Source organism: Carassius carassius, chromosome 32 (genome assembly GCF_963082965.1).
Source record: "Carassius carassius chromosome 32, fCarCar2.1, whole genome shotgun sequence".
Taxonomy (NCBI): domain Eukaryota; kingdom Metazoa; phylum Chordata; class Actinopteri; order Cypriniformes; family Cyprinidae; genus Carassius; species Carassius carassius.
In genome coordinates, this window is record NC_081786.1 from 13,990,463 (window position 1) to 14,014,343 (window position 23,881).

The following is a 23,881-nucleotide window of genomic DNA, read 5'->3' on the forward strand; positions in this document are numbered from 1 at the left end:
ATAATTATGATGAAAAATAAAAAAAATGAATTTGAGCTCCAAACCAAACTCCAGTGTTATTCGGCCCTAAACAGAACCACAAAACTGGCAAATTACTTATCACTTAAGCAATTAAAAGAAAGACAAATCCTTTCAAAATATCGACTCAGTGATCATGATTTGGAAATAGAGATTGGTAGACATAAAAGATCCTGGCTACCGAGAGAAGAGAGACTGTGCAAAAACTGTGAGCTGAATCAAACAGAGGATGAGAAACACTTCCTTCTTGTCTGTCCCAAATACAGCGCTACAAGAGAAACATTCTTCCCACAGTTTGAAGCTTTGAATCCTTCATTCTTGTCTCTAAATGACTCAGAGAAACTACTCTATATACTTGGAGAGAATGAGACGGCAGTCACAATAGCTGCTAAATATTTATACACCATACACACCATACGAAAGGGATAATTTATTGTATTCAACTGTTTTATTTTATATTCTTAATTCTATATAATTACTATTATTAATATTAGAAATATTATCTGCTGCTGCTATTTTTATTGTATTTTATTGTAATCATATTTTATTCTGTATCTAAATGCTAAATTTGGCAATACTGTAACTCAAATGTCATGCCAATAAAGCAACTTGAACTTGAACTTGAGAGAGAGAGAGAGAGAGAGAGAGAGAGAGAGAGAGAGAGGAGAAATGTAAGAAAGTTTAATGTTGTATGTAAACTGTGTTTGAGGGGAAGTTGTGGCCTAATGGTTAGAGTCGGACTTGCAATCGAAGGGTTGTGAGTTCGAGTCTCGGGCCGGCAGGAATTGTGGGTGGGGGGAGTGCATGTACAGTTCTCTCTCCACCTTCAATACCATGACTTAGGTGCCCTCGAGCAAGGCATCGAACCCCCAACTGCTCCCTGGGCGCCAAAGCATATGGCTGCCCACTGCTTCGGGTGTGTGTTCACAGTGTGTGTGTGTGTTCACTGCTCTGTGTGTGTGCACTTCAGATGGGTTAAATGCAGAGCACGAATTCTGAGTATGGGTCACCATACCTGGCCGAATGTCATGTCATGTCACGTCACGTCGTTTGAGAGAGAGAGAGAGAGAGAGAGAGAGAGAGAGAGAGGGGAGGGGGGGGGGTGTTCAGAGAGGAGTCTGTTGGATGTTTATCTGTTATTTGTTTTATGGACTCAATGTTGAAAATGTAAAACATTTCTGTTGGCAGAAGTGAAAAATAAATAATTTTATGAAGTTACAATTTTGTTTGATTCCATGATGTATTTTACTGAACATGAGTATTTACAATGCAAATCCAAATTATTTTAATTTACTGTTAATATATATCTTGTCTTTTAACTTTATTAAGATCAGATTCTGCAGGTAAAATTACAATAATAAGGTGACTTGACTTGGACTTGACTTGACTTACTACAGGACTTGACTTGACTTGACTTGACATAACTTGTGACTTGACTTGACTTGACTTGCCCAAGAAAAAAATACTTGGGACTTACTTGAGACTTGAAGGTTAAGACTTGAGACTTACTTGAGACTTGCACATGTGTGACTTGGTCCCACCTCTGATACTAATACATGCTAACAACACTTAGCTAAGTGCTAAAGCGTGCTACTAATGTAGTGAAAAAGGAAGTTGCTGTAACTCAGACAAGCAATGTCCGATCTTCCCCAAACTTCACACGTGTGATAGGTGTTCTGTTCTGAACAAACACCCATGACCAAATTCAGTTATAGTCATAGCGCCACCAGCTGGTAACAGGAAGTGACAAGGTTAACACTGTTATGGACTCCTAGGAACAAATTAAAAAGTGTCAAAAAGTGTTAAATAGGCTGACAACATGCTAGAAACATAATAAAACATGCTAGCAACACTTAGCTAAGTGTTAAAGCATTCTACTAAGGCAGTGAAAAAGGAAGTTGCTGTAACTCAGGCAAGCAATGTCCGATCTTCCCCAAACTTCACACGTGTGATAGGTGTTCTGTCCTGAATAAACACCCATGACCAAATTCAGTTATAGTCATAGCGCCACCTGCTGGTAACAGGAAGTGACATGGTTAACACTGTTACAGACTCCTAGGAACATATTAATAAGCATCAACAAGTGTTAAATAGGCTGGCAACATACTAGATACATACTAATACATGCTAGCAACACTTAGCTAAGTGCTAAAGCATGCTACTAATGTAGTGAAAAAGGAAGTTGCTGTAACTCAGGCAAGCAATGTCCGATCTACCCCAAACTTCACACATGTGATAGGTGTTCTGTTCTGAATAAACCCCCATGACCAAATTCAGTTATAGTCATAGCGCCACCTGCTGATAACAGGAAGTGACATGGTTAACACTGTTACAGACTCCTAGGAACATATTAATAAGCATCAACAAGTGTTAAATAGGCTGGCAACATACTAGATACATACTAATACATGCTAGCAACACTTAGCTAAGTGCTAAAGCATGCTACTAATCCAGTGAAAAAGGAAGATGCTGTAACTCAGGCAAGCAATGTCCAATCTGCCCCAAACTTCACACGTTTGACAAGGGTCCTGTCCTAAATAAATCAACATGCCCATATTTGGTTATAGTCATAGCGCCACCTGCTGGCAACAGGAAGTGTAATTTTTTTTGCAACACAGAAAAATATGCCATTGTGTGCTAATCATGCTAGAAATATTTTCAAACATTCTAGCAACACTTAGTATGTGCAAAATGATGATATTAATACTATAAAACAGGAAGTTGTTGTAACTCATGCATACAATTCCCAATCTGACCCAAACATCACATGTTTTATAAGAGTAATAGCCTGAACACAACTAAAGGGCAATATTCAATTATAAGTATAGCGCCTCCTGCTGGCAACAGGAAATTACTTATTTTATACTAACTTAAACATGACTTGTCTGATCTGCCCGAAACTTTGCATGTTTGGTAAGAGTCCTGGCCTGAAGACATTTACATGTCGATATTCAGTTATAATCATAGCGCCACCTGTTGGCAGCAGGAAATGTGGCACAAATATTTACTGTTTTATAAGCATATGGCCCAACGTTCACTGTTCCTCCTATGGGCACCGGGTGGTGGTGAGCCCGAGTGGGAGGGCCCTTTCATCGCTGCTTGCAGCTTTAATTTAAATTGCATTTGTTCTCTATTTCTCTCTCTCTCTCTCTTTTTTGCTACAATCAATTATTTTGTCATTCAGTGTTTTTTTTTTCTTCTTTTTGCTCTGCTTCCATTGTCTTCTGAGAAAACGCCCCTGATGTTTTAATTACTAAGGCTAGCTCTAAAACAATTGCAGATACAGTAGATTTGATGATTAGGCTTTCTGAGATGTTGGTCCTTGGCAATTAATTGTTCTGATTACTCAAGCAAAAACCACAGATCAGCAGTTCAATGGAATCAACAATAGAGCATTTAGATAGCTAAATGAAAAAATTAATAGAATAGCTCTAGCTCATTTTTTAATGACGTGAAACAGTTGTCTAAGGAATATAATCATCCTTTCCTGTAATTATACAGTAGATGACCAGATTGTGGTGACAAATTTAAAATAAAACCTGACTAAAAGCTAAAACTACTGTAACATAAATTTCTGATTCACAAAAGTGCATTGAACTCAGTTTTAATGACAAGTCATTTTTGTTTATTATTTTTAATTGTGTACAGAGAATGTAGATGAAATCCCTCTCAGCTGCTTTAGATATGCCCTGGATCTCAGCAAGAGGTTCCAGGTGTGTGTATATGTTTGTGAAAAGTGTGCCAGCTGTTTTATTTTTTGTGTGAATGTCGCACATAAATTCATACATGCATAATCAAATGTGATCTTTTTTGTCACCTGATGAAACTTGTGGTGGCTGTTAAGCTTGAAATCAGCAGTGGGATGTTGCCTTCAGTGCTTGTCAGCCAAAAGATGCAGTATCTTGTCATCTCTGCTGAAGGTGACAAACATTATGAGCTTATTGTGATGATGAATGCAGCTCTGGTTTGATAATCTCATGGCGTTCCAATAAAAAACCAACAATCTGAACAGAACTGCTGACCAACAGTCAAAAAATCTCTAAGCTTACACACATCCTCTTAAAGGTGTCCAGATGCCTTTGTAGATTGCAGTGAATGTGCTGATAGAATGTGTCTGATGGTTCACAATCACAGGTGTTATTCTTTAGAGTGCTGTTAAATTGGTCTGCACAGTCCTGAATAGATGCAGGTCTGATTACTGATTATGTCAGTAAATTTAAAGTGTGGCAAGATCAATGTGCTTGATTCATTGAGCTGGCTCAGCAAAAAGATGTGTGTGTGTGTGTGTAACACAAAGAGCTACAAACTTTATTTATCCAAACACCAACACTGCTTCTAGTGTGTGAAACATAATAATGTCCTCTAATTCATTTAGAGTGTTCACTACTACATTCATGTACAAAGCGACACAACAGAAGAAGAATGAATGTGCATTTAGTTATATCACCTGCTTTATTCATATTGACTGGCATTTAGTTATATCACCTGCTAAAGATCACTATGGTGTGTTCAGAGGCATAATATAACAAGATAGAATAGAAGAGACCTAGAATAGCATATATATATATTTTCTTTGCTCATTTTACTCCCACATTTGAAATATCTGGGACAATATTATCACTTAAAGTGGCATTTCTGCCTTGAGCCTTTGTTAATTTCTCATGCCAGTGTACCGTGTGGTAAACTTATGGACCTTAAAGACTCAGTCTGGTACAAATTGGAACGACAGATGTATTATTAAAATGTTTTAGCGCTTTTCCTTCAGCACATGGCTCATCCAGGTTTAGATTAAGACTATTAAAACAACATCTTCATTTTCTGTGAATGTTTGTGGCAACACTGAGTGAAGGTGATGCTTATAGGATTTTAAGATTATGGAGGACAGTTTTACTAGGAAAGCTAAAAAAATGCAGATGAGGGTTGTTGAAAGAGGATATTTTTACTACGACTTTGCTTTCTTGCATTTGTGTTTTGTAGAGCTGTGGAAATGTTTGTGATCTTTATGTACTGTATGATCAGCTATATTAAGACTGAAAGCTGGTTGCTTTGTTGTACAATGTGCTGCCCTGCTGCAGTCAAAATTAATTTGTTTAGGTTTTGTACAAGAGTTAGTAGCAGTCTGAAGAAAATCAGCATTGTGTGGCCATTTTCAAGCTTTTTATCTTTGACTCTTCTTCATAATTGAACACATGATGTTTTTTTCATCCCTAATTCCCTTTTGTTCTCCACAGTGAGCGTTGGCGTCTTTGCCCATGTGCTGTCATTTTTCATCAGAATCAGGAGTGACTCAGTTGAGCTCTGTCTCCTCACAGGGGCAACACACTCACTAGCATTCAGCAGGCTACTGTCGGGGAGGAGTGTTAAATCAAGCTCTAAGCACGACTTTAGGCTCAAGTTCCCCTGATGGCGAAAAAAAAAAAAATCAATTTCTCTCATTTGCTTATTTCCTATTCTCCCCCCAAAAAGGAAAGACGAGGAGAGAAGAATATAAAAATGTCAGATTTTGCTTACACAAATTTGATAACTAATAGGCTAAAGGCAATTATAACACACCTAGTTTGCTGCATTTGTTTAACAAACAGCAAATGTAAATATATTAGCTTATATCTTATGTTAAAACTACACTAGCCTTAAAAAATGTGGGCTGGGTATGATTTCATGTTTTTGAAAGAAGTCTAAGCTCACCAACACTGCATTTATTTGATAAAAAAAAAAAAAAAAAAAAAAAAAATATATATATATATATATATATATATAAATTATACTAATATTGTGAAATACTAATACCAAGTGTACTTTAGTTCTGTGATAGGAAAGCTGAATTTTCAGCAGTCATTACTCCAATCTTCAGTGTCTCACAATCCTTCAGAAATCAAACTGATATGCGTATTATTAACAATGTTGAATATAGTTGTGCTGCTTAATATTTTTGTAGAAACTTACACATTTTTTTCATTTTTTTTAAAAGTTTTTTTTTTATAAATAGAAAGTAAAAAAAAACTTTTATTAGAACGCATCACATTGCTGAATAAAAGTACAAATTTCTTTAAAAAAAAAAAAACTCTTACAGACCCTACATTTTTGAACAGAAGTGTATGTTTAGCATGTCACTAATAAAAAAAGTTGAAGAAAGGTGAATTCAGATGTCCTCTTTGAATAAACCAGACATTAGTGTTATTTCAGAGTTTTATCACCATCACAGAAGGCTGTTGTTCTCATTAAAATTCTCACACTTTCAGTGTAAACATTGTGTAATGTCCATCTGTGTCGTATAATTTGGAAAATTATGTTGGAGATAAAGTTGCAAAATGAGGGAAAAGCCTATATGGTTTTGTGCACATTTATACCATTTCAAACAACTTACTGTATGCCCATATTTCCCCATTTTCTTCTGCAGTGAATTGTACCACTCGTTTCAGATAAATAGATAAACAGATGAGCCATCACGTACTCTGATATTTTTGTGCTTGGGTGATTTTTCTAAGGGACCCTCCCTTTAGGTTGTGTGTGTATGTGTGTTAGTGGGTGGATTGGTGAGTATATGTGTGGAGTGTGGAGGTGAATGCTTCATGAATAAAGAGAGGTAATTTAGTTGCCTGCAGCGGTTGTGTGAAGTCTGACCTTATCAGAGCAGCCTCTGTTTTTTCTTCTAAACCTGGTGAGTCACCAGCCACACACACACACATTATAAAAAATTGAATGATATTGTCAGGGGAGTGTGTCCTGTGAGAATAGGAGGCAAGAGAGGGCAGTGCGAATGTTAATGTGGGTTTCACCTGCCCAAGCGGAGAGCTGCAGCCCCTCACCGAGCATCCATCAGAGGCTCTCAGAAGCAGTTTAGGAGCCCAAAGAGAGCGAGAGAGATGTGGCCTCAGCTTGGGCAGGTGATTGATCACCTTCATGGAATTACACCATCTCCAATGTGAAGTCAGCCTGAGGATTAATGAGCTGCTCGCTCTCTGAGGTAGAGCGGTTTCCAGTGATTGAAACACAGCTTTCATAGAAAGAGATGGCTGAGGACTCACAACTCATTCCCCTGATGAGTGTGTGTGTTCTTGGTTTAACAGCAGATAGAATGGACTCTGCTGTCATCATCTCCTTTCACTCACAGGAAGTGCTCACTTGACCATCACTGTCTGGAGAACATTTACTTCCTGCCCGTCCATCACAGGCTGAATGTTATCTGTTAAGATTCTGCTGCCATCTAAATAAATGATTGAAATCTTATCATAGGCGTCTTTGAGGCTATTGAATATGAATATAAATGTTCAGAAAATTCAGCCCAAAAATGAATAGTCATTATTCCAATCATTATTCATCTTCTGAAGTTATACAAAAGTTTTGTGAGAGAAACAGATCAAAGTCGTTATTTGTTGAAAAATGGTGACAACTTCCCTAATTGTTCTTGGAATGTTTATGAAAGTTTCTGAGAGAAGTCAATGAATAATTCTTTTGAGATCTTTTCAATCTGATATTTTTGCTTGATCAGTTTTGGTTTCAGTTTGATCAGAGCAGCTTAAAGAGCTATTCACACAAAATGTGTTTTGATGTTAAAATTGTGAGACACAGGGTAGTTGAACAAAAAATTAACAACAAAGATATTTTGAAAGTTGAACTTGAGCGCCACATTTTTAGAATGTTGTATTATGCATGAGATGCTGCAAAAGACCTGAATGCAACAGTCACAGTTTTTACAGTAGAAAAAACAATGGGTAATCAGTGCAGCGGAATGCAAAAACACATTCTTGGTAGTCATTAGTCTACTTACTGTGTAGTAATGTAGTCATTTCAGTAGGAATCCATGCTTTCTCAAATTTTATGTGAGAATTTTTTTCTCCTATGCATATATCTCCTATGTGCAACAGATTTGCCATGTTGACTGACAGAAGGCTGCTTGGTTTGAAAGTGTCTTTTATTTTTGCTTTTGGTTATAACTGTTCATGTATTGGACTTGACTGATTAATTTTCAAGTTCAACTCACTGATTCAGTGAGCTCAAAATCAACTTACACCAATGAGTTAAACAGCTAGTGTCCATAATTCATGTTTATAACAAGACTGTCAACCACAAATTCAGGATAGTAGGGCCAACGTCTATTTTTCATACAGACATTGATTCATTCCTGCAAATAAACTTTGTTGTGACCACAGAGAAGATATGTAAAGCATTTTATGATATGTATTAATGTGCCCAAAATCATGCTTCTCGTATAAACACATTAGCATAGTTGTTTGTTAACTATTAGCTTTATGCATTAATTTAAATTTGAACAACCCTAGCAATTAAGCAAAACAGCATCACTGGGTGACTCTCTGCATGATTTTATTCAGATAAAGTCAGAGTTTAATGCCAAAGCCTAGAGCAAAGCCCCGGGCTGCCACATTCTCCCTGCTGGGGCCTTCACGCGTTCAGATGTGTTCCCGAATAAACAACACTCATTTCATTTTCTTTAGCTTGTCACGATCTTGTATGTTGTGGTGAATGCACCAGTTTATTTATACTGCTAATATGTACTTTGTGTGAACTGCTAGATTTGAATTATATGAGGCAGACATTGTGAATAATTGATGGTTTGTAGCTTGGCAGATTTACATTGGAATGAAAGAGGATCAAAAGCATTTCATTTTCTGTGATGGTTTTCAGACTGCCATTCACTCTGATGACACAACATCTAACAGGCTTTCTCTCTTTGTGTTCTGTAGGTGGTGGGGCCTCCAGCTGCAGGGGCTTTCAGAGAGAGGCCAGCTAAACCCACAGCCTTCCGTAAGTTCTACGAGCGTGGAGACTTTCCCATCGCACTGGAACATGACTCTAAAGGCAACCGCATTGCATGGAAGGTATTTTAAAAGCTAACTTTTGCTCTGCTGTCTTTGTAGTGCAATATATTTGCAGCTTTCCTTACACATCACTTGAGCCCCTTTCACACTGCCATTCCAGCAAATACACGGGTAAATTGTTCCAGCAATTGTTCCCGGGTCGCTAGATTTTGAACTTTCACACTGCCAGTGATTACCCGGGATATGTGCGTGCTTTCACACACAACCCGTAAAGATCCCATAATGACACGTGACATCAGGGCGTGACGTGTAATGTATGAGTCGAAAACGTTAGGCACGTTATACTTTCACTGAAGCAAGCAAACGATCTCGGCGTCAGCGCGGAAAGTGAGGAACTAACTGATCTCTGCTTCATTACAGTTTGCACATATTTTTTTGTCGCGAACGTTGATCTTCCTTCAAAACAGCCGGTAAAAGAGTCGCGCGATAACGTGCGTCATCACTTCGACATGGCATTAGATCTGGCTTTTGTTCACACAGCGCTCTTCCCGGGATTGAATCCGGCAATGTTACTAGGTCCCCGACCCGGGTTCAATGCAGGAATCAATCCCGGGACGTGTTTGCTTTCACACAGATGGCGACCTGGCAATGTTCCGGCAATATGCCGGGTCCGACATGCAGTGTGAAAGGGGCTTTGTAGATATAGCTATTCACATACAAAACAAACTGTGATTGATTTCTTTACTTGTCATTTACAGTGTACTGTATATACTAATTTCCTGAAGTAGACTGTTCTTGGCAGTAAGCTATATGATTCAACTGAATGTGGCTTGAATATAATATTTCCCATAAACATATTGTGACAAAGCAACTTTTTCCAATACATATATACTGTAAGTGTCAAAATAAGTTAATAGATGCATAAAAAAAAAACACATCATTGACCTATTAATGAAAATGTAAGCACAGAATTTTTATATATATATATATATATATATATATATATATATATATATGTATAGTACGATGGTGCAAAAGTCTTAGGCCTCCAGTATTTTCACCATCTAAAAAATAATTTAAAGTCAGTTATTTCTATCTTTTGCATAGTGTGTCAGTAGCAAATATCAGTTTAAATTTCCAAACATTCATTTTGCCATTAATAATCCAGTATAATCCAATAATCCAGTGAGATTTTTTTTGCAAAAGGAGTCTGACAACAGCCAAAGCTCCACACAGAGTTCTGATCTCATCATCATCCAGTCATTAAACAACTATTAAAAAATAGTGGTAAGGAAAAATGCACAATACTCAACTACTCAATGCTAAATACTGTTCGTTACTTACTGTCAACTTAATTTAAAGGTTGGCAATGACAAAATTCAATGTATATTACAGTATACACATTTTCACATTTCCGATTCGCATTTAAATGAACTATTATTCTTTTTTTTTTTTTACAATTTTACCTTTATTGAATGTAGTGTTGCTGGAAGGTAGTAAGTAATGTTGAGTAATGCTAGTCCATCAATCAGCATGTGCTTCAATGTTGATGTTTTTTACACTAACAATAACATTTTGGTTTTCAAGCAGGAATAAGCTGGTTGACCAAATAGTCCCTTGAGGGCTAAGACACTTGTTCATTTCCCTAAATGAATGGACTATAAACTGTTATACTTATAACCATGTATATACACTCTCCATAAAGCCCCTATTTTACAAATAACAATGCAGTCAGGTGCAATGAGTGGTTTCCACATTTAAAATGCATGAAAATAAATATTTCCTATCACTTTGTTTATCACTCTTGAAATGACCTGTACACTAAATAATCTAGCCCTCATACTTACATAACAATAGCAGTCTATTTATTTAGTGGTCCAAGTTGAAGTCAGTATGTATATTAATAACAATACGGGACAAATATAATGTAATTTAGTGGCGGCAGGTGCTGTGCGCTGCTGGTACATGCACAGTCAGACAAACCAACGTGCAGTTACCAAAGGCGCGAGTGCGCGTACAGACGTGGGAAACATGTGTTCGGCAGTTAAAGACATTATGCACTGCGAGAGTCTGTGGAGTGCGCGTCATTGGAAACAATGTGCTCAGTAATCAAAGAGGCAGGGCGGTGTTTCTGTTATTCGGTTTGTGAAATCCTTTACGGGAAACGGCGAATCATCAGAACACCGGTGCAAGCCTGCTCACGTGCACTTGGTCACATGTTGCACCAGAACAGTTTTCGGAACCGAAACTTAGAAATTGCTCATGGTTCCAGTTCTTTTCAAAAAACAGAATAAGAATTCTGAATAAGAATAAAAATTCTGAATAAGAACCCTGGTCATAAATACATTTTATTCATCAATTAACTTCTATTAACTAAGTTAAAGCAACATTTGGTGTGACCTTCCTTTACGTTTGAAGCAGCTTCTGCCCTCGATACACTGTTTAGGTTTTCAGGTAGCTTTGTAGATTGGTTCTCTTACGAGAGCTCTCTCGTACTGCGTCTTAGCTAAGACGCTACGGGAAAAGTCTCTTTTCACGAAATACTGAAGCAAAAAATTATCCTTAATTTTGTATTTTTGTAAAGCGCATTTGCAGCAGTACACAGCCATAGGCGAGACGGCTCGTTCGCTCATTGGCTTGTTCTGCGGCAACTGCACAGCCTATCGAGCGCGGGCTGATGCAACATCAGACCAATAAGGGCGCTTCGCGCCCTTCTTGCCACTTCCCGCCGAAACGGGTGTGGCCCAACCTATAAAAGGAGCTCGAAAAGGCTGACTCACCTGATTTTTCATCTCTTCAGCGAAGCTCACGCATCGCTGGATCACGGAGGAAGCAAGCGCCGTCTGAGAAAGCACATCAGCAGGACGAGCCATTCTGAAGCTGCTGGCATCGCCGCCTTCCATTGCCGTTCCTGCTGCGCTATCCGGCGCCTATATCCTTTCAATCCTGTTATATACAAGCTGTTCTTTATGTGTGTGTGTGTGTTCGCCCTGCGACACACACTCGTAAAAGAGCTCGCGTCTTTTTTAAGATGCCTTCCTGCGGCTCGTCAGAGCCCCACTCAGCGAGGGAGACCGGTACGTCATCTGTGTCTCCTGCCTGGGTGAAGATCATGCAGCGCTCGCTCGCTGACGGCGGATGCCCCCACTGCGAGCTGTTGCCATGGTGACTCTGAGGACTCGCCTGGCCTTTTTCTCTGAGCCTGCATTCTCCGCTGCGCTGAGGCGCCGTAAAAGCATCGCTTCCAGCGGATTCCGGAACCGTCTTCAGCTCAACCGAGCTCGCCGGTTCGCCCTGCTTCACCGGCCCCCCCCTGCATCGCTTCCCGGTGGGCAGCGCCCGCTGTTTGCCGGCGCGTCGTCCGAGGAAGTCGATCTCAGGGCCGCGTCGGGGGAAGAGGACACGCGCTCTCTGCTGGCTTCGGGCAGTGATGGCTGGGCGAGCTCCGAGGATCTCGCGCCTTCTGCTCAGAAGCCCAGCAGACGAGCTGACATCGAGAAGGAGCCGGGGCGAATGCTCGTGTTGGCCGCGATGTGTCTCGGCCGCGAGTGGTTTGCACCAGCGCCCCCCCCTCTCGTTCCCGGCTGGATGGTATTTCCCTTTCGGATGAGCGTACTTCTCAAAGCCCGCCTCATTTCTTCCTGAGCTTCACGAAGAGGTGGCGAAGGCTTGGAACGCTCCATATTCAGCACGAACTCGTTCGTCTGTCTCACTAGCATTCTCCACACTGATGATGCTAAAAACAGGAACTACCACTCACTTCCGCCGGTGGAACAGGCGATAGCGACGCACCTTTGTCCGCCCTCTGCTGGACGGCGGCAAAAGCAGTGTTGCCATCTAAAGCCTCCTGTGTGACGCTGCGTCGGCACTACTAACGATGGCTGCTTCATCGAAGCGCAGGTGTACGAGTTCCGCTGTGGCCGAGCTCTCACCCAAGCGCGCCGCTGTTTCAGTTCCAGGAATTGTGACTGTCTCAGCGTTTTCTGCAATGCGCAAGCCTGCACAGTTGCCCGCTTGCCTGCACACAAAAGCCGTTATCACAACAGCTTCAGCAACGCAGCTCGAGACCCCCGTTCTCGCTCTACTGGCCGTCGCCCCGCGCCGCGGGGACCGCGGCAGAGGATTACGGTGAGGCCGGGAGCCCCGAAGCCATCCTGGGAAAGCCATCTACGCATGCTGCATGACGCTGCGTCGGCACTACACACGATGGCTGCTTCATCGAAGCGCCGGTGTACGAGTTCCGCTGCGGCCGGGCTGTCACCGAAGCGCGCCGCTGTTTCAGTTTCCAGAGATTGTGACTGTTTCAGCGTTGTTTGCAATGCGCAAGCCTGTACGGTTGCCCGCTTGCCTGCACACGAAAACCGTTATCACGGCTACCCAGATATTTCCCGAAAAAGGTGTAATTTCTGGTGTCCCGACCACGGCCGATGGTGCTATAAATGTAGTGACGATGCCCACTGCTCAGTGCCCATCTCCGCATATAAGCACAGCCCTTCACACAGGGCTCGCGCCTATAAAAGCGACTCAAGTCGATCACGCGCACTACATAGTAGATGTGCCCACTCCTCAGTGCCCACAATCACTATGTCACACGCGTCATGTGGTTTCTGTAAAAACGAAACCCGTGCACGTTCGTCCGGCCACGGCCGATGGTGCTATAAATGTAGTGACGATGCCCACTCCTCAGTGCCCATCTCCACATGTAAGCATAGCCCTGCACACAGGGCCTGCGCCCATAATGTCGACTCAAGTCGGTCGCGCACACTGCATAGTAAACGTGCCCACCCCTCAGTGCCCACAATTACTATGTCACACACGTCATGTGGTTTCTGTAAAAACGAAACCCATGCATGCTCGTCCGGCCACGGCCGATGGTGCTATAAATGCAGTGACGATGCCCACTACCCAGTGCCCATCTCCACATGTAAGCACAGCCCTGCACACAGGGCTAGCGCACATAAGATCGACACAGATCGGTCGAGCGCGCCGCATAGTAAACGTGCCCACTTCCCAGTGCCCACATACACTATGTCACATACGGCGCGGGGCTTCTGTAAAAATGAGACCCGTGCACGTACATTCTGCACAGGCAGACAGCGAGTTGAAAGTGGTAAAAGTGCACACATGCAGCCCACGGTTACTCGCAGATATATCGAGTCCCACGGGACCCGCTCAGCCTCCCTCCAGTCGGTTAAGCGCCGGAACGGGGTCGAGGAAGAGTGATCTGCCCGCTGTGATCAGCGCGCTCCCCGCCTCAGATGCGCAGCACACTCGAGCGCCGCCGTTGCCCAGTCAACAGAGCGCGTTTCGCATCCAGCCCTTAGCCATTCATGCAGATGCATGGTCAGTGCTTCCAGGGGTTTCGGATTGGGTGCTAGGCATTATAAAGAGAGGCTACTCGCTACAGTTTTCTCGACGCCCACCGTGCTTTTCAGCGCGCGTCGAAACTACGGTCAAAACAGAAGTAGCACACATACTTCGGGCCGAAATATCAAAACTGTTGAGCAAAGGGGCTGTAGAGCCTGTGTCTCAAAGCGAGGGGGGGCTGTACAGCAGATACTTTCTGGTGCCCAAGAGAGACGGGGGTCTCCGGCCCATACTGGATCTAAGACAGCTGAACGGGCATTGATGAAACACAGTTTCAAAATGTTCACGACCAGGAAGCTCCTCGCGCAGATTCGCAGAGGGGACTGGTTCATGTCAATAGATCTGAAGGACGCGTATTTTCAAATACAGATAGCGTCAAACCACAGGCGATATTTGAGATTCGCCTTCGAGGGCCAGGCATACCAGTTTGCAGTCCTGCCATTCGGCTTGTCCGTAGCTCCTCGTACGCTTACGAGGTGCATGGATGCAGCGCTCGCTCCTCTTAGACTCAGAGGCACACGAGTGCTGAATTATTTGGACGACTGGCTGGTTCTGGCCCGGTCATGAGCGGAGCTCATGGACCACAGAGCCGTTTTACTCGATCACCTCGAGAAGCTCGGCCTCAGTGTCAATTGGGTGAAGAGTTCGCTGAACCCCAGTCAGACGATCCTGTTTCTGGGTATAGTTCTGAACTCGTGTTCCATGACGGCGCGGCTGTCACCACAGCGCGCGATGGGCATTCAGCGTGCAGCGAGTTCTTTCCGCTGTGGCGCGACTGTGTCGCTCAAACACTGTCAAAAGATGCTGGGTTTCATGGCCTCAGCATCTCCGGTTCTGCGGCTGGGCCTGCTCCGCATGCGCCCCCTGCAGTTCTGGCTGAAGGCTCGGGTGCCGCGCAGAGCGTGGGCGTCTGGCCGGCTGCATTTCAAGGTCGATCAGAGCTGTGTTGCGGCTCTAGCACCTTGGACAGCGAACGGCTGGTACCGATCAGGTGTAAGCCTGGGGACTTCCCCGAGTGTGAAAATGGTGTCGACGGACGCCTCCACTTCGGGATGGGGAGCGCTGCTCGAAGGCAGACCGTCCTTTGGCCTATGGTCAGAACGGGAAAAGCTCCATCATATCAACTGCCTGGAAATGCTGGCAGTGGAGAATGCGCTGACGCGCTTTTGTCCCCATATCAAGGATCACCACGTCGTAGTCCGTTCGGACAACATGTCCGTGGTGTCCTACATAAATCGCCAGGGCGGTCTCGGGTCCCGAAACCTGTACAGGCTGACGGAACGCCTCCTGATTTGGGCTCAACGCAACGTGCGCTCGCTGAGAGCGGTGCATGTGCCTGGACTGCAGAATCTGGGTCCAGACAGGCTGTCCAGAGGCAATGTCCCTACGGGAGAATGGTCTCTACACCCGCAAACAGTTCGGCTGTTGTGGGAGAGATTTGGCATGGCGGAGGTGGACCTCTTTGCGTCCCACGGAAACGCTCACTGCCCCACATTCTTTTCCAAGAACGAAAGCGCGCTGTCACGGAAATGGCCGTGCTGCCCGCTTTATGCGTTCCCTCCCGTCTCCCTCCTTCCGCAGGTGATAGAACGGGTGAGAGAAACGAGATGTTCAATACTGCTTGTGGCACCTCTTTGGAAGAACCATCCATGGTTCCCAGATTTGATGCAATTAGCAGATGTCGCCCCATGGCCGGTACCGTTGAGGAGAGATCTCCTCTCGCAGGCCAGGGGCTCGATTTGGCACCCTCGACCGGAGTTGTGGTCCCTCCATGTATGGGCACTCAACGGTTACCCGCTGATCTCGCAGGGGGAGTGCTAAATACCATCACTCAGGCTAGAGCTCCGTCGACACGACGTCTGTATGCCTCGAAGTGGTCGGTGTTCTCCAGCTGGTGCACAGCTCGAGGTTATTCACCCCTTAGTTGTGAGGTGACGGAGGTCCTCTCCTTCCTACAGGAGCTGTTGGATAAGGGCAGAGCCCCATCCACGCTCAAAGTTTATGTGGCGGCCATCGCGGCGTTTTCTGAAACGGCGTCCGGTCAGTCAATAGGAAGGAACGATTTAGTCATCCGGTTCCTCAGAGGAGCTAGGAGGCTGAATCCTCCCAGACATCCGTCAGTCCCTATGTGGGACCTCGCGGCGGTTTTGGAGGCCTTGAAGGGTCCCCCTTTTGAGCCTATCCAATCGGTTAGCCTTCAGCATCTGTCGTTCAAGACAGTATTCTTGTTGGCTCTCGCTTCTGTGAAGCGTGTGGGTGATTTGCACGCGCTCTCGGTGAGCCAGTCGTGCTTGGAGTTTGGGCCCAATGACTCAAGGGTCATACTCAAACCTAGGCACGGTTATGTGCCGAAATCCCTCAACACACCGTTTCGGGCTCAGGTTATTGCCCTGTCTGCCCTGCCGGTGTCAGGGGAGGATGGAGACTCGAGTCTTCTTTGCCCTGTCAGGGTTTTAAGAGCTTATGTGTCTCGCTCTGCTGCCTCTCGGCAGACGGAGCAGCTATTTGTCTCGTTCGGTGGACGTTCCAAAGGAATGGCTGTTTCGAGACAGACTCTATCCAGATGGATAGTTGACGCCATAGCGTTAGCTTACGCTTCCAGGGGCCTTCAGTGCCCGTTGGGCGTCAGAGCACACTCCACAAGAGGCGTCGCCTCGTCGTGGGCGTGGTCTACTGGGATCTCCTTGCAGGATATATGTATGGCGGCGGGTTGGGCCTCGCCGTCTACATTTATCAGGTTCTATAACCTGGAGGTTCCCGCCTTGCAAGCAAGGCTGCTGTCGGTATAGAAGAATCAGGGCCCTGAGGGGAATTCTGAATTCATGAGCGCTAGGCGCTGCCGACTGTTATATGGGCAGTATTGCGTAAGACCCGCATTGCCACATTGGTCAGGCCTTGCCTCGGCTGTGTGATGTCATATTGCCGCATCTACGGATGCTGCTAGATATGGGACGGAGGGTTTTTCCCCCTTTTTTCTGTCCCGGACTCTCTGTGAGTCCCTCAGGTGACTGTGCACTGTAAATCCTGGGCGTTGCTTCAGGTTTATCGGTGTGTGATCCCTGCGCGCACGGCGTTTTACATCGGGTTCCCGTAGCGTCTTAGCTAAGACGCAGTACGAGAGAGCTCTCGTAAGAGAACGTACTCGGTTACTAAACGTAACCTCGGTTCTCTCTAGAAGAGCGAACGAGTACTGCGTTCTCTGCCGTGCGTACGATTCACTCTGGTTCGCTTCGGCGATGAAATAAATCAGGTGAGTCAGCCTTTTCGAGCTCCTTTTATAGGTTGGGCCACACCCGTTTCGGCGGGAAGTGGCAAGAAGGGCGCGAAGCGCCCTTATTGGTCTGATGTTGCATCAGCCCGCGCTCGATAGGCTGTGCAGTTGCCGCAGAACAAGCCAATGAGCGAACGAGCCGTCTCGCCTATGGCTGTGTACTGCTGCAAATGCGCTTTACAAAAATACAAAATTAAGGATAATTTTTTGCTTCAGTATTTCGTGAAAAGAGACTTTTCCCGTAGCGTCTTAGCTAAGACGCAGTACTCGTTCGCTCTTCTAGAGAGAACCGAGGTTACGTTTAGTAACCGAGTACGATTTCTTGAAGCATTTTGGAGATGATGGTGATGGTAATGGTGAGATCAGATCTCTGTGTGGCACACTGGCTGATGTCAGACTCTTTGTAAAAACAAAAATCTCACTGTATTATTACATGTAATCAAAAAATGCATGTTTGGAAATGTAAACTGATATTTCTCTACAGCTAAAGATAGAAATAAATGGTTTTAAACTATTTTTTAGTTGGTGAAAATACTAGTGGCCTAAAACCTCGGAACAGTACTGACCTGTATATGTGAACAAAATTCCCATCTTAATAGAAAACACAAAGTATGTGTTTGTATGTGAGTGAGTATTATGCTTTAAAAATAGAAAGAGCTCTGATCAATCAGAGTGATGCTCATTGTCCCCTCTGCACTACAGTTGTTTAGTGATACAGCTTATAGCTGTGGTTGACCTGATAGCAGACTGTCATGAGTCTTTGTGTGTGCCTGCTGGTTAGACATAGTGTTTATTTCATGAAGGTCGGCAGTAGTATTATCGGTGTTAACTTACAGTCTGCGCACTAATTCAGAGGAATCAGTACAGTGCCTGACAAGCACAACTTACCTCTCTCTACTTCATGTGTATTTCTATTTTTTCCTGGTTGGAAAAACTCTGAAAGCCTTGACATGAATTATTAAAAGCTAATTTCAAAATGAATTTTCCTATTCTTTTGGAAAAATAATGTCTCTTTTTCTTTGTGTTGTTATGGAATTGCTGGGAGCTGACGGGAAGTGGTGTATGAAATTGTAACTGTCACATCTAATGCATCTGTAATGCCTATTGATTTTCCTTCTCATGCCGCTGTTGATTTGATTCTGCTTTTCACACACAGTATTTACACGCCTTCGCTCTGTAAATATGATACACATATGCGTGAGTAAAACCGTGCCCTCAGCGACCCCTCTAATATATGCGGTCACTTAGGTCACTTAGAGGTCATGCTTGGGTTGAGACCATTTAGAAGTGTTTCATTAGGTGTATGTTAGGTGTAAGTGGAAGCAGTGCATGCGTGAATGAAAGGCTAGTTTATTAAATGAAGTATGTGGGCACAGCTGTGAAAGCACAGAGGAACCTTTGGGGCAATAGATGCAGTGACCAGATCAATCCTCGCAAAAGAGAGGGAGCAAAAGCTGTGAAAGAGTCTTTTTGGTTGTTGTTGTTTTTGTCCAGGTGATTTAATAATGCAGATATTTCATTGGATCAATGATATGACATATGACACCCTGAAATAAAATATCAGGGTGGTACAATTGTCCTGATGTTATAATAAAGAAAAAAGAAAGATGAAAATGAGGTCAAGGTCAAAAGGTTTCTTAAAATATCACATATTTTTTCCTTTTTATGACAAAAAGCTAGGTTTGTTTGGCATGTAAAATGTCAAGTGGTGCGATTCTTCAAATCGTAATATTTAAATAAGGATATTCATGAATTAATAATTAATTATATTTGTATAAAAACACCATGAAAAATATGTTTTTACACTGATTAAGATGTGCATGCAAATGCTTTCAGAGTTGGAAAATGTTACTTTTTATTTGATGGTTTTACCACATGGCATTTAGAATTATTAAATGTAAACGCTTCTTGAAAAATTCATAACTTTCTTTTGAAGACAATAGAGTCAAAGAATTTGAAAAAATTAAGATTTAAACTCAATTTAATTTTTTTTCTTCTTTTCTTTGTCATTGACCCCTTATTTACACCAGGGATGATCAATGATGACATTTCCTTACATTTAAATCAGTATCTTTTAATATCTATATCTATGTCTCTTTTTATCTCATCTCATCTCGTCTCCTCTTCTGTGTATCCCCCTCTCTGTGCAGCAGGGAGCAGCAGTGCATTCCTGCAGCCGTTTTAAAGTGTTCCCCCTTTTACTTTTCCTCCATAACTCCCTGTATTTCCACTTCATGGTAAACATGGTCCTTTAGAAGAAGGCCCTTTTGTGTGATACTGTGTGCGTTTGCATCTTTAAAAATTGAGTTTAAAACTTTTGCACATGTGTGAGCATTCAGGTGTGTGTATTCAGGGAGAAGGTGTATGTGTGTGTTGATGTATAAGAACAGACACTGCTGTTTAAATGTCAAGGACAGCATTTGAATGCACAGAGATGTGAAGTAGAGAACTGATATTTTTAGTTTTTTTCTACAAGTCCTCACAGTTCTCACCCGTGCTGTCTCCGCAGTTAAAGCTCTGACATGTGGTGTGTTAAGAAAATGTGCACAAGACTGATAAGAGTAAGCAGGAGGTCTCTCTCATTCTCTCTCACTCTTTTTCTCTCTCTTTGTGTCTGTGCATCTCTTGCACATGGTCCTGCTGCTATCAGAAGAGTCCATCAATTTTATGGTGTTCCAAAGTGTTTCCCAGGGCAGGTATCTCCATCAAAAGAGAGGTATCTGATGTTGTGGTCACTGATAGAGATGAGGATCTGGCAGATCCCCAGCAAACCAGTCTTTCTGCATGCTCACATTTTATTATTTAATGCTAAATACACAGCACATATTTTTTTCATGCTTTATTACATTTACAAAGTTGCAGATTAAAAGCCTGTATCTTCTGTTCATTTGGTTCTATGGAGTGGACAGGAACTGTTATGTCATCACAATGACAATGATTAGCAATGACGTCATATTGCATCAGCATTTTTGGAAAATTACACTGGACTGTTCAAGCTTCCCAAGACCCAACAAACACTGAATAAACAGGTTGAGTTAAAAAATTATTTTTGGGGCAATGTGAACTAGCTGTAAGGTTTCTTCACAAAATGAATATTCAGTGTGAAAATTTGGTGCGATAAACATTTTAAATATGAATTAGTGGCTGTTAATGAATCTGTTTAGACCCACACAAACATTTGCATGCTGTTAATGCAACTGATTTTTTAGTTTTAGACAGATGTGTTCTAATCTTTCTTTTCCATTGAACTGCAAAAAAAACCTTTTGACATTGAATTGACAGTGTTTTTGTGCTGAACATTTGTGTTGGTGTGAACAAGCCTGTAAAGAATTTAATGATTCTATTTATGATTCTGTTTTTCACTTCTGGCACCTTAATGATTATTTTATGTATTCTTTTAGTAGCCTGCTTTCTTTTGTTGTTGATGACTTGTGGCTCAGTGAGTAAGTCAAGAACTGATTCCGACAGTGATTGATTCATTAAACTGATTCAAATCAGTAACTCATACCTTTTTTTTTTAGCCTTTTTAACGGCTTATACGAGTAATTTGATTCATGATTCAGACCACAGGCTCTTCTGAATAAGATCAAGTTGTCCATCCATCCATGCCATCCTTCACCTTTATCAGTTCTACTTTTTTCTCTGCCTATACACCATTTTTTTATTTATTTTTGCTTTGAAATTTGACATGGGTGTAAAATCGAAGAAGCATTTCATAGCAAACATCAATGTAAACTTGATTCCTACTATCATGCTGCTGGCTGGGGAGGGTGGGGGACAATCAATTAATCTGATCAAGTGCTTCAGGAAATGTAGAGGGTAAGCGATCTCATCCATTCAATCCCCTGATTGAATTATGTCAGGAGGAGGGGGAGGAGAAGACCTGTATGTGTAAGTGTGTGTCAGTATGTGTAACACTGCAGACACAGCGCTGAGGTGGCGTGTTTTTATTTCCCCTCTATGTTATCTCCATCTGCACATTAGCATTTTAATGGGCGGTACCTTATGCAAGCACAGACCCTCTCCTGACAGCTATATGACCCGTCCAAGGAGAGGTATTACTCTCAGGAGTTAATCCGGTCCACTTTGAAATCCAGGAGCAACCTCATTATAGACCTGCAGGACACATACACTTGTTTAAATACAGAGAAAATAGAAGAGCAGCTCCTTCCGGATGCCTTCAATCTCTTTGCAAAAACACCCTGTCATTGGTAGTTGCCTGCGTAGATGTTTGTACTGTTTGTTTTTTTAATTCTGAGCTGTAGAAAGATCAGGCCATCCAATAACATCCGTTTGCCTTTCAACATGAGATAGTTGATATGAATAAAGGCCCAAGCATATTTTCAGTGCCGTTTCCAAATGCTAATGAAATCTTTGGCATTGGTGCTAAGTTCCGAACATTTTTTTGAGTCAATCACCTGAGCCGTGAATGCCATGTGATTAGTCACTCTGCATGAAAATAATGCTTTGATTAGCTGATGGCAGCATTAGTGACTATCCTGGGCTTTGACGTCAAAGGAAACAGATAGCAAAAAAAGTCCTCATTTGTTCATTCTCATATTGTTCCAAACCTGTATGATTTTCATGCTTCTGCAGAACACAAAAGAAGTGAAACAATGTAAATGGTTTAACATCACATTTATTTGATTTTACTGTAAAATGCTGTCAAATTCTTGTGTTTTGTAAAAACAATGCATTACCATGTAATTTATGGTGAAGACAGTAACAGCCGATGCTAACCAACCAAACCTTGAACCCCCTGCTTAACACTTTATCTCCCGCTGTAGTCTGTAACTAGTCATGCAGACTAACCGCAATTATCCAAGGGGGGCGAAAAAAAAAAAAGAGAGGAATTAAAATAAAAGATCACTCTCTTGAGAATGGAGAGTAAGCACTTAATTAATTTTACTTATGGGCTGCTAGTAAAAATGTGTTTTATCGATCAACCACTGTATATTTGCTCGTAGACCTCCCTAATGTAATGGCCTGGAATAACTCCAGCAAGGCATTGTGGGTAATTTACAAAAGAGCATTTGAAGATTTGAATGTCAGAATCTTCAAACTGAAACAATATTTTTGTGGCAACAGTGCTCCAGATCTACTGGGGTTTAACGCAAAGGTAAAATGATGTGAAATGCTGGGAAGTCAGAAAATTGTGTTTTCTGAATTACTGATGATGCTCTTTCCAGCTCTCTCTCTGCTTCCAGCCCTAAATAAAGAGAGTCTGTCCATGTTATTTATAAGGAGAAATATGGAAGCTGGGTGAGTAGCAGTCATTGATGTATTTGAACTTAAAGATGGGCGTCTTTGAGAGCCCAGACTTTGGCCGAAGGAGCGAGACACATCAGGGCTGGGGGGTGTTGGATCAGTCATTCTGCCCCACCGTGAGCCACAGAGCTGCTATTGATTGACATGCTCATAGCCAGCAGGCTGCAGATCTAAATGGAGCCTTTAATTAACTAAATGGAGCCATAGCAGCTGGATGCCAAACACCCCTCAGCATAGAGAATGAGCAGGGCGCACACTAATGTCAAATACTAATGCTAGCAGCGCACTGTGGCTGGCGGAGGGGAAACTGACTGGGGGGAGGTAGCTATTTGATATTCTACCCCCTTCTACCTCACGCCGCTGTCTAACTGTTGCTGTCATGCTGGTCCCATCACTATCTAAGACCCCTGTCACTCACTACGTCCCCTTGTGCAAAGCTTTTCCCCTTTTTCTTATTTTTTTCCTCAAAGATATCAGCCTCTCTCTCTTCTGCACACACTCTCTCTCCTCACTTGCTCTCATTCCTGTCCACTCATCCATTCTGTCAGAGGTTAATTGGTTTGGAAATGATTCTATTCATTCTGGACGGTAATGCTGTTATCCTGAGAAAGAAGAAATACGCCACACACGCACTTAAACCTAATTTAAAAGAAAGGATGGGTGGAGGGGTGGTGGAGGGGAAGAAATCCAATTTAATCTACCCTGACTTTTTTTTTTAAGTATATTTTCGCACAGGCCTGTCCCCACAAGTCTTTTATTTAACTTATGGCGGAATTTCATTACCTTGAAAGCTTTTTCTTCCCCCTCTTTTAAGAGGATAGGCGGCCCTAATGTCTTTCTTGTAACCTCAAGGTCCGTGTGTTTGGATTGGTGGAGGTGCTCGAACGTCCCTGTGATTAATGCACTATACGATCCGCCCGCCGCAGATGAAAGTGCCCTTGTCACTGCCCTTGTTGTGAATCAGGAAAGACATTCATATTCAAATTCAGACACCCACAGGGCTGTTCTTGTCTCCCAGGTGTAGCGACACCACCTCCCTGGCCACATCTCTATCTGGCTTCTTCCTCTGTCAGTCTCCCAAACGGCTGCTCTGTAACTCTCTGCAACTGATCTGACCTTCTCACTCCCTGCAGCTGCTCAGATGATGACTGACTGTCTCTCTGGCTGTTCCTGTCTCCCT

The 23,881-nt window shown here is 42.9% G+C and overlaps 1 protein-coding gene across 1 annotated transcript in view; it reads left to right on the plus strand.

Annotated features, from left to right (window-relative positions):
• The window catches only part of LOC132112788 (parkin coregulated gene protein-like), a 114,367-nt gene that overhangs the window by 19,129 nt on the left and 71,357 nt on the right, over positions 1 to 23,881 (plus strand). Inside the window, exon 2 of the mRNA XM_059520450.1 lies at positions 8,721 to 8,855. Coding sequence (XP_059376433.1) covers positions 8,721 to 8,855 — 135 coding nt within the window. The remainder of the gene's footprint in view (positions 1 to 8,720; positions 8,856 to 23,881) is intronic.